The 12,183-nt window shown below is 36.7% G+C and overlaps 1 protein-coding gene across 1 annotated transcript in view; it reads left to right on the top strand.

The window, feature by feature from the left end:
- VAV3 (vav guanine nucleotide exchange factor 3) overlaps positions 1–12,183 on the top strand; it is a 405,871-nt gene that overhangs the window by 377,279 nt on the left and 16,409 nt on the right. Inside the window, exons 23-25 of the mRNA XM_060085957.1 lie at positions 1,302–1,418; positions 1,983–2,070; positions 8,057–8,186. Of these exons, the coding sequence (XP_059941940.1) occupies positions 1,302–1,418; positions 1,983–2,070; positions 8,057–8,186 (335 nt within the window). The remainder of the gene's footprint in view (positions 1–1,301; positions 1,419–1,982; positions 2,071–8,056; positions 8,187–12,183) is intronic.

Genomic DNA, 12,183 nt, shown 5'->3' with positions numbered 1-12,183 from the left:
TCCAACACAGGAATATAGTCTATGCAAAACTCTAAGAATTCTTGAACCTGAAAGAAGCCTGGAGACTAGTAAAGAAGGTGTTTGTTAGAGATAAGATTGAAGAGGAAGATGTGAGTCAGATTATACTAGGTAGTAATGAGTCAGTGGTTATCCTAACTTTAACCCAAGGTACCATCTATATAAAATGCCCTTAGCTTTTCTTCTGTACTTGGTGGAAACCTCACATGTCCTCCTCCCTTTACAAACTTGTCAAATGCCTACCATGTGTATTTTAAATATTGGATTGGCCAAAAAGTTCATTCGGTTTTAAATAAAAATAAAACATTTTTCATTTTCACAAGGAATTTTATTGAACGTATTCACTAACCGAACAAACGTTTTGGCCAACCCAATATTTAGCATAGATTAGATGTGGGTATTTACACTGGGTTACATGAGTCTATATGTGAATCAGAAACTTTTCTAGAATATTGATTTGAAAGATAGCTGATCTCAACATAAAAGTTTTTCCTTTAACTTTTATTACCCATAATCTCTGATATATTTTGTCAATAAATGCTAAACCTGTATTTGATGCGAAGGGTCATTAAAAAATATTTTAACGTTGAATTTGGGCCTTTTATTATTATTGTTATGGGATCTGGGTATGCTTAAGACCAGTATAGTTTAGAAAGAATTGAATTCTGGTTTTGAAAATATCCACCTTTAAAAAATTTTATTCATTACTACCAGTTTCTTAAGAAAACTGGTTATCAAAATTGTGGACTACAAGAATTAATCTTATATCCAAAAAATAATTATTTAAAAATAATTTAAATTGTTTCTGAATTTTCTTACAACAATTCTCAAAGGAAATTTTGTTTCATACTGTTTTACCTAGAAAAGGTGAAATTTTGGAGGAGTGCGTGTATGTGTGTATACATGTATGTACATCTGTGTGTGTCTTAGGCAGGGCAACCCTTCCCTACAAGTCTTTTTCTTTCTTGTTCCTAAATTCCCCACAACTCTCTCTCTAACCCGATACCTATTAATTCTTTTCTTTGTCCAAAAAAAATTTTTATTTATTTGATAAATATTTAGTGTATGTTAGTCAATATTCACTTCACTGTTGTAGAGCATTTGTGTTTGGGCGTATCTAAAGGACTTTTTTCTGCATTATTTTTTTGAAGTACTATAATTATTACAGAAGTAAAAACAGTTCAGATCTGCCACTAAGTTAAAATCCTAACAGATACATATTTTTAGCCTCTGTTCTCTTCCAGGTACATTACCCAAATTTTCTGCATCTTTGTTTCTTACAGGTATGCTGGAGCAATGGAAAGATTGCAGGCAGAGACTGAACTTATTAACAGGGTAAATAGTACTTACCTTGTGAGGCACAGGACCAAAGAGTCAGGAGAATATGCAATTAGCATTAAGTAAGTGGGACAAGTACTTTTACAGAAATAGCTTTCCTGTTTTCATAATTGCATAGATCATCTGACATATATAACACTGAAGTTGAAAACCAAGGTTCTAATTGCTGCAGAAATAATGTATCATCTCTCCAGACAGTTCATTAATACTTGAAAATATCTGTTAGAAAAAATGGTATTGTGTTATAGGCTGCTAATTGGCATACTACATTTCTTTCATAACATTGTACTTGATATGTGTATGTTTCTAGTAAATCCTAAGAATTATAAATTACTAGATTTTATTTTGTTTTTCCATATTCCCAAATTGATCTTATAAATAAATTGGGCATAATGATTGATCAAATCTAACCCAACCCCCCCCGTCTCACTTCAAATATTGGTTGTATCTTCAACCAATCTAGTGAATATATTTTGTTAATTAGCTGTCACCAGTGTATTGGCATAGGTATATATTTTGTCTTCAGAATTAATTCCTATAATGTTATTGGGGCATGCCCTCTGGTAATTATTGATTTCTACTGATTAAAAACACATTTATATTCATAAGTTATCCATTGCCCACAGGTACAATAATGAAGCAAAGCACATCAAGATTTTAACAAGAGATGGCTTTTTTCACATTGCAGAAAATAGAAAGTTTAAAAGCTTAATGGTAAGCATTGATTAGTTCTTTTCAATCTGTGGTCCTTATTTTTCTCTTATTAGAAAGGTCAGTTTAATTCTAGTTTCTTGGAGTATTTGCTCACTGAAACATTGTTTAAAGAGAATCATACCATAATTTTGCAGCAGAATCCTGAAAATTTTAATTGTAAGAATTCTAGTTAAGTTTTATATTGCCCTAGACATATTTTTCATTGTAAACTAAATTTACAAATTTAAGATAATATTTCAGAGTCCACACTAGAAGATTCTTAGAGCCACAGACACATTCAAAACAATCAACTTTCAGTTACTTGTGTTTTACCTTGTTTGAATGACACACAGCAGAGTTTTAACATGCTTCTCTTTCTTCCTCTGCCTCTATCTTTTCATTCAGGCAGAGGAAGATATTTTAAATTATAACATTAAAAAGTTGTAATTGGTAAAATACCGCTCACATTTAGGTTCATTTCATGCAAAACATACTGTCAAATGGAAAACCTTTTTGTATTTTCTGCTATTTTAGATGATCTGTACTACAGTTCTCCTTCATTACCTTGGACAATTAAACATTAACAAGGTGGCATTTTTACCACATGACAGTGATATTTCATAGGAATTTTACATTTAAATTGAACAGTATGTTGTTACCAAGTTGTTTCAAATAAATAAAGATTATTAATTCTGATGATTTTTAAAAGTGTAACTTAACATATAAGAATAGTATGTTTATGTCATATCAACAATACATATATCAGTATGTCATTACATGTGCATTGCTTGTGCACATGTGCATTTACTGTCAATGCTTGTGCATTGACAGTAAAGAAGAAAGTTCTTATTTCATGAAAAATGATCTCAAGTCTGTTTCTCAAGTTTGCAAGAGTTTCTTGAGATAATGAAGAATTTGGAGATAGGACATAAGATGCATTTGCAGCACTCTGCTAAGTACTTTGAATAACATTGGGAAGGACCACTCATTGATTGCACCATCAGTCAAATGATACACACTGCATCATTCCAGAAAACATCTCAAAGCACTTTGCAGATGTTAACATTAAAGTAAAACAGTGTAAGAGAGCCTTACAAAATAAGCCAGCTTGAAAGCCTTATCTAAAAATTTAGAACTGCTTCAAGACAAGAATCAGCGTTTTAAAGAAATTGAAGCATCTTGAGTTGAAAGAAAAGTAAGACAACCTCTCTGGACATAAATATCACATTCCCAATTCAAAAGCTAAGGATGGGTAACAAGACTGTGTCCTGGAAAATGTAAACCCTGTCAAGTTGGCAACCAAGATCCAGGTATCCTCTCTGCTGGCAGTGAGTTATGTTCTGCTGGAACAAGCAGGCTGTGTACAGAGAAAACTGGACCTGAGGAGGTTCTTCCTTAAAGGAAAACCTAGCAGGGTGGCAAGTGGATGCACAAATAATGAGTAACAGCCCCAGCTGAGACATGATAAAAGCGTGAACAGGGAGTCTCCATATCGCTGCAAGATAAACCAGCTTGACTCTCACCTGAAGAAATTAGTGTGGTTGGTAATGAGGCTGCTCCGCGGTATTATAGTTAATATGAGACTTAAAAAAAAAAATGCTGTAGGGCCAAAGCTGACTACCAGCCTTGATGACTTTGAAAGCAACAAAAGGGACTTCCATCACAGGAGATAAGCAAAGAGGATGAAAGGAATAGTCACTGGAGAGGGCCAATCAATTCAGCTCTTCGTCACCTGGATTCAGCTCAAGAAAGTTCCTCATCCTCTAAGGTTAGATGTGAAAAGCCAGTAAATACTGCATGACCTGGATTAGTGGACACAGATCCTCAAGTTCCTATCTGCATGTAAAGCTGTTATTATAGTATAAGCAATAAAGACCCAGAATTCAAATAATTTGGACCAGAGAGCAGTAAAAGTTTCTGCAATGATGTTCTGGAAAGGGAATTAAAAGTAGTTGTCACAGAGCTAAAATAAGCTCCCCTTATATGCTATTTGTAAAACATCAGAAATGCCACTGCAAGAGACACATGCTTGTTTTTTCCTCCATATCTGGGGATCTTTTGTAAGGAAGTACATAGTGCAGAGGGTTAAAGGGAGGGGATTAGGAATTAACTGCAAAACTACAAGGAAAAAAAAAAAACTTCAGCCAAAGGATATGACGGACAAGGAGCTGAAAAATCTCAACCTTAGATGAATACTTCTGTCAGATGTTACAAAATCACTGTAAACGTTGCTGAAGAGACCGTTGAAGTTGTCTGGACCTACCTCCTCCTCTTTGTTCATTTGTTGAACAAATTTATATTGAGTCCTCACTATGTGAAGTTACTGTGTTTTTGCACAATTCAAAAAGGACTCAACTGTTCAAAACAGCTTTCAAATTAGTAAATCTCTGTGTACCGAGAACCTCACAATAGTGCTGTCCTTTGACCCTCCACTGGGAAATGCCACATGGATACCTGATCAGAAGGGATGGCTCCTATCTCGGTAACTAGCCCCTCTGGAAGGAGAGAGAGGGTTCATAGGCACCTTGGGAACATAGGGGCTTCTCTGAACCTGCATAATGCAACCTCAATGAGGTTACATTTTATCGTGTTGGTCTCAAATAACACAGTTCCCATTATAAGTACATAACAGTCTATGCATTGTTTCTTTAGTTCAGTATCTTCCCATCATGGCTGGTAAAGTTATATTCATCTACCTAATGACACTCATTAGGGCCTGGAATTAAATTTAATTTGGAAAGGATGTAAAATGAAAACGAAATCCAGAATTTGTTTTAAATTAGCCAGTTTCTTGAAAAGAAGATTGGCCTCAGGTGGTGATGACCTAACCTTTTCCCTCTGGTTTCAATGGCTTGGTTAATCAAAATCTTTGTTTTTCTTAGTCATTAAATCCAAATTCTAAATGAATTTCTGCATCCAGATTACAAGGCATTAATTTTGTTCTAATTTTCATGTATGCCAGACAGTCCATGTCCAAATGCTGTTTATAAATCATCTCCACTGCCTGTTTCCTTGGTAATTGGAATGACTGGCTCTCACTCATTATTTTTCAGAGACCTGAATTGTTGACACCACTGTGTCAGTGTGAGATAAGGAAAGCTTAGCAATTTCTTTTGTTTAGAGTCTTCTTATTTACTTGTAGTACTTGAAGGTCAATGATTGCTAAAGCAGAGGTGGATTAGACTAAAATACTGAAAGGCATAAGTTGGAAGAGATCCACCATGGCACTATTAAATTCTGCCCAGTTAGAAAGATGTAGGAAGATTTACCCTCATAAGACTGTAAAAATGGAACTAAAATATCCTCCATGCTTAGTGAAGTGATAAAAAAAGTGTTTTACAGCTTACCAAGCCACATGACCCTAGGCCTTGGAAAAGTCATTTTTTTCTTCCATAAAATTTGGAGGTGGGTAGGTATTAAATGATGACCAAGTCCTTTTCAGTATGATAATTCTGTAGTTTCTAGCCAACTTCACATAAACCTAATTCATACTAATTCATGATATCATGCGTAAAATTCATATTACTTATAACAAAATTACACTGAAGTTCAAAGTTATTGGCTTATAATTACTCTCAGGTTTATTTTCACATTTTTGCTAAAGAAAACACATTTCATTCAGTTTAAATGAGAAGACTAAGAGAACTGTTTTATATATATATATATATATATATATATATATATATATAGTGTTGCTGATGCACATGATAATTAGTGTACTGTTCTTCCAGAGACCTTACAAAATTTTGCATTTAAAGAAATTAAATGATAATATTGGTCTCTAATTAGAATTTAATTCCAGACCTTGCCTTTGCAAACCATGCTAAAATCACCATAATATAAATGCCATATTCTGATCAGTGAAGTCATTTTGAGGATATAACCTTCTGATATTTTAACTTTTTTTTTTTTTTTACGTTGGTCAGGTTCCACATTCCTTTGCTTCATCAAGGGCACCCATAATCTGGGCCCAAGCAAGGAAGAAAGGATGGAAGAAAAAAAAAATTTTAAGTGTCAAACCCTAGCATCTTGGGTCTAAGAGAACAATTCCTGGAATACCATAGATACTTAGAAAATGCTCCTTCCCTTTGCTTCACTTTTTGCATATTTACATTTGCCAGGTACTACTTGCTAATAATATGATGTAGTTGAGAGCACAAACTTTGGAGCCAGACACCTGTTATACAACCTTGCCCAAAGCTGATTAATCTTACTGAGCCTTGAGCATCAGGGGGAAAAGGCCCATCTCTTGTTTCTTGTTTGAAGATTGTAAGAAACTATATAAAAGGCCTGGCACATGGGATCATGGTAACTCTCATGATTATTCACACGTACCAGACACTTTATACATTCTTTGGTATAGCCTGTGAAATGGTTTATTATCCCCAGATGGGAAAGGTGAAGAATCTCCATTTGCCTTATCCAGTACTTTAGCCAAACCAGGCTCTTTTTAGTTTATGAACGTGGTCTTTATTGTGTTTGTGTCTGTTCCCAGCCTGACTGCTCTACTTAAAATAATCCTTCCCTCCCCTCCTTCCTGGCTTTTGAAATTTTACCTGTTCTTCAATTTAAGCCAAGCTACCTCCATCATGAACTCTTCCCTTATCCTCCCCACTGGACTCAGAAAAGGAAGCTCTCTTTCTTGCCTTTGAACTCCCATAATCCTTCACTTTCCTTCAAGGGTGAGGACACCTAGGAACCTTATCTTCAAAATCTCTGTGACCCCTGGAACTCCCCGCACGATGCATTCCACAACTCACCCGAGTTTGGTCAAAAATAATAAATAGGGCTTCCCTGGTGGCGCAGTGGTTGGGAGTCGGCCTGCCGATGCAGGGGACGCGGGTTCGTGCCCCGGTCTGGGAGGATCCCACATGCCGCGGAGCGGCTGGGCCCGTGAGCCATGGCCGCTGAGCCTGCGCGTCCGGAGCCTGTGCTCCACAACGGGAGAGGCCACAACAGTGAGAGGCCTGCGTACCACAATAATAATAATAATAATAATAAATAAATCATTGATAATCCTCTTTCTCTTCTTTCGGGTGATTTTTGGCCCGACTGATTTGTTTTGGCCCAACTGCTTTGACCATACCCATTGAATGGAGATACTGAATCGATGACAGTGTGGTTTTTTAAAGAAATGAGTTGCTTTTATACTGTTTGTTTTAAACAATAGTGCTGTAGTAGAAGCACTGAATAATTAGGTTAAAAGTGATTATGCTTTTATTTTCATTTCAGGTTTTTCTAAGAAACATGTCTATAGTACTCATCTAATGATAGTATTCATTTTTCCATTATGAATTAACCATTTTTCAATTTCTGTTTAAAGTAGAGGGATTCAGATTTGTGCAGAACCTATGAAACCAACATCTCGAAAGAAATTTCCTGAAATTTTAGCATGAAAGATGGTGGGTGGTTATTATATTAGGCTTGGATGTATTTGGGGCAAATTAGGTATAAAAGAAAATTGGAAAGAACTACATTATTGACTTCTAGTAAGTACCAGATGACAGCTATGAGAAGGGCACTAACACTTCCTCATAAGCCAGAAACAATGTCAAGTAAGTAGCATTTGTGGTTTAACAACTTTGGCTTACCATGGAAAAGTACATTTAGGATTGAGTTTGTTTTTCTGCTTATGTTGAAAGAAAATGCAGGAAGCTAGAAATTGCTATATATTCATAAAACAGCTGTTGCCTTTCTAAACAAAAATAAAGGGAGGTATTTCATAAATAAGAACAATAATTACTGCTCTGAAACTGAGGTTTAGTATGGTTTCTCTTTACTTACTACAACTGAGTGAAGACTAACAGGGGTAACTCACATTATAAATGGCCCAGGTAGCAACGACAATTACTAGTTAGGTGTCATGCACCTCCAGGCAGCAGGGAGAGATGATCATTTACTCACACTAAGATAGGCTTATGGAAAATTTAGCATTAAATTGATCATCCCTCTATTGTATATAATTACGTGTCAAGGAGTTCATGTGTTTGATTCTTTTTTCCTAAAGGAACTTGTGGAGTACTACAAGCATCACTCTCTTAAAGAAGGATTCAGAACCTTGGATACAACTCTGCAGTTTCCATACAAGGAGCCAGAACATTCAACTGGACAGAGGGGTAATAGAGCAGGCAACAGCTGTGAGTGTTGTAATTTAGAATACAATTTGCTGTCACTTAAGGATCGAAGGCATGATAACATTAAACATCTTCATTCCAGATTTTGGAGTAGAACCAATTAATATGCTGATGCATTTAACAAGGAATTTTTCTGGAGCAAAGCAGAATCAGATGGACCAACAGGTTTATGAACATGCCTAGATTTAGTTCTTCATGCCAAATTAAAAATCATGTGTGTGTTAAATCCATCAGAAATATAGGGTATGTTAATATGTAAGTTTTGTACTTTTCACTGACTTTTATATTAGCCAAACACTTTTTAACTGATACATGTTTATGGTCATAATCCTGTTTGATTAACAGTATTTAAGCAAGGCTGGTGCACAGTTCTCCCATCTAACCTTGTACTGCAAGTCTTCTTATAGCTTCTATTTCAATGATTACTTTCGGAACTTTGAAATAGCTAAAAGCATGTTTCCTCTGATGCCAATATTTAAAAGTAAACATTAGCCACTTCTTTTCAGAATGAGCACTGTGCCACAAATAATCACAAAAGATTAGCACCCAAACCGAAAGCATGTTATAGTTTGAGTGTGAGTTCAAGTCAAAAACTTTTTTCTCATCACCGTTTAATGTCATATAATCTTCCTGTTAATAGATATAGCATGTAAAGACAACACTATGATGAAAAAATGCTATGAATAAAGTGTGATTTCACCCCCTTATTTTAATTTCATAAAACTTTTTTAGAAGAGAAAGGAATACAATTTTATTACCCTCAGAAGGTTTAGCCTAAGCAAAATAGGAATATCTAGAGGTATTTGAAAAAAAAGAATTTGCATCATGTAATATAACTTTTTTTCCCTAAAAGCAGAAACTGAAAGGGAAGCAACGCTCAGGGCACTAACACCACCAGTAAAATTTCATAACATTTCCATAAAGTAAATATACAAGTAATTTGTCACATCAACTGACATCTTTTTTTTCAATTTGAATAACTTAATAGCTGTTCTCTTCACAAGGATCAGTGATAAATGAACAAGATTGTGCAATGAAAGTAGTCAGAGCACACTTTTTGTTGAAACTGTAAACACATTAAAATTTATCTTTCAGTTTTTACCCCACTGTTACCCAGTTATCTTAGATGCTCATATAGGCCATAAGTTTTGTTCATTCAAAAATGGAACTTCCCCGGGCTTCCCTGGTGGCACAGTGGTTGAGAATCTACCTGCTAATGCGGGGGAACGCGGGTTCAAGCCCTGGTCTGGGAGGATCTCACATGCCGCGGAGCAACTAGCCCCGTGAGCCACAACTACTGAGCCTGCGCATCTGGAGCCTGTGCTCCGCAACAACAGAAGCCGCGATAGTGAGAGGCCCATGTACCGCGATGAAGAGTGGCCCCCTCTTGCCGCAACTAGAGAAAGCCCTCGCACAGAAACGAAGGTGCAACACAGCAAAAATAAATTAATTAATTAATAAACTCATACCCCCAACATCTTCTTAAAAAAAAAAAAAAAAAAAGGAACTTCCCCTTAAGAAACAATTTTTTCTACAAACTTCTTAAAAGCCTACCAGGGTTATGACATTTTTCCCTACACGAAAAGTATAATTTTCAATTCTTTTACTTTGCCTTCCCAGTAGCAGGAGATAAAGTTGCCCAGGAGGTCAGTTACACTAAATATCCTGTCTGAGTTTTTTGCTTAGTTTTAGAAAGTCCAGGTGAGAGGGACTGGCAGTCAGGGAGAGCCGGTATCCCGGTCAGTGGAAGGTTCTTAACCCTCTATTTCACTGTGTGGTCACTCTCAGGCACTCCTGTGCTTTGGCACATGTGGGTGCTCAGAGAATATTGGTCAACTACGAATGAAGTTGCCTAGTTTAAATTTTTTTCTAGTGTTTGACCAAGTATTCAGTGCTCAAACTTGTTTAGCCACTAGGGATGGCGTTACAGGCTCTTTTTCTTTTTCAAAGCATGGCCAATAACATGATTTTGAGCATCCATGCAAGCTACATTCAGTTATTCGTTCCTTCAGCATATAATAATTACCTAACGCAGAAAAGGCGCTGTTCTAGGTATTGGGATTCAGCAGAGTCCCTATCCTTATGGAGCTTATATTTTAATGAGGCAGCTCTGGCAAGTCTGGGTTAGGAGTTTGATATTTTTATATAGGATGATCAGGGAAGATCTCACTCCTAAAGTGACCAGAAAGAAGTGAGGGCATGTGCTGGTATGTCAGTCAGCAATAATTTCTTGATGGTCTACACTCCAAGATTATTCAGCAGGATTATAATCTTAGATCAAGTGTATATTATCCCAGTGTTTTATTTACTTGTTGCTGACTTTCATATGAAATGAGAACACTGTGATGATTTTGAGGACTGAATGAGGTGCTATACATTGAAGCATTTAGCAGAGTGCTGGTAACATGGTAAACATGCCATAAAAGTCAGCTGCTGCTGATTCTACCACTTCTACCACAGCTGCTGCTTTCCTACTACTACTAGTCACTCCTCTAACACAGCAAACATTTTCCTATATTTCTAATTGTTGAATTACTAGTTTTAACTCACAGCAATTTACATCTTTGTTTTTATGATTTTTTAAAATATCCCTTGCTTATTTTATACCAAGTCCTGATCAAACGTTAACCCTTAATTAAAACACTGCTTCAGTTTTTACACGTGTCTCTCAGGAAGTGGTAAAGAGGAAACTACATATTCTGTATAGAAAGATTGTGTAGTATGTCTTTAGAGTCCTTACCTCTGGTTCGTAGCTCTGGGCGTGCTGCTGAATACCATCTCAGAATAACTTTTATGAAGAAATAGTACCTTGGGATACAGGACAGGGCATGGCATCTTCATTGCTTCTAAGTAATGGAGGAAGCAGGGCAGGCAAGCCAAAGCCTAGGACCACGCTGTGTTCTGGGTGGAGGTTGCGATTGGAGTTCTAACTCCTGAAACCTGCGATTTATTATTATTTTTCTCTTACATGCTATATAGTCACCTTGGAAAAGAAAGTCCCAGGGCATCATAGAAGAGGCTGCTTGCTTCTGTATTAGTCTAGGTTTAGATGTTCTTGGGAGAATTAAAAACTCTTCTCAAGTTTGTAAAATATGGTAAGATTATGACAGGCCTACCTCATGCAATTGCAAACTAACATATATAAAGTCACTAATTAGAATTAAACAGACATCCAGAGTATTGGGCAAGGAGTGTGTAGCATTTGTAGGTGAGGAGTCCGTTGTAAGCAAGGCTCTTTCCTAGGGCTGTGAGACTATTTTTGCCTCCGCAATGACTTGAGTGTTTCCAAGAGAGATGACAAGAAGAAGGAGGAGAACAAAGAGCACTCAGGCACATCAGTGAGCCGTTGTGCTTCCCTAGAAACTGCAGTGGCTCCGTGGATGATGTTCTGCCCTGTTCTGTGGATCTGTGTAAGAATCCCATTACTTTCCAAAAACGGTCGCAGGAAACGTGCCTTAGACTGCTGCGGGTGTACGCCTAGGGCTTGTGTATTTGAAGGGCACTGAACTGACTTTTGCCTTTCTTGCGCTACAGTGAGCGCTTAACTATTTTCAGGTCTGCTACTGAGTAGCTGTCTGACCCCAGGCAAGTCACTTGGCCTGTTCGGGCCTCAGCTTTCTCATCTGATGAATAAGGAATGAGATTGGATATTTTATTATGTTCTTTTAAAAATAGCATCCTAAGTTTCTTTCTTTGTATGCATGAGAGAAGGAGGTAAGGTAGAATGGTAATAGACCGTTACACTTGGAAAAGTTGCACAATTAGCTGTTTCATTACCTATTAATAGACCTTAAGCATTTTCCCAAGTAAATGGAGAATTAGTTGGACCACAGAGGTGGCTAATGTTTAAAAAAAATATTGGTTATCACTATATTTACATGATCTCAAAGTGTCTTCTCACAAGACCGTATTAATTACTAAAGAGGGAAAATAGAAACACCTAAAAGTGATCAAAGTTAACATCACCAGTAATAGGACAACTAGATATCATGCACCTCCT

Source organism: Mesoplodon densirostris, chromosome 2 (genome assembly GCF_025265405.1).
Source record: "Mesoplodon densirostris isolate mMesDen1 chromosome 2, mMesDen1 primary haplotype, whole genome shotgun sequence".
Classification (NCBI taxonomy): Eukaryota; Metazoa; Chordata; class Mammalia; order Artiodactyla; family Ziphiidae; genus Mesoplodon; species Mesoplodon densirostris.
This window is presented reverse-complemented; position numbering and strand designations above follow the sequence as displayed.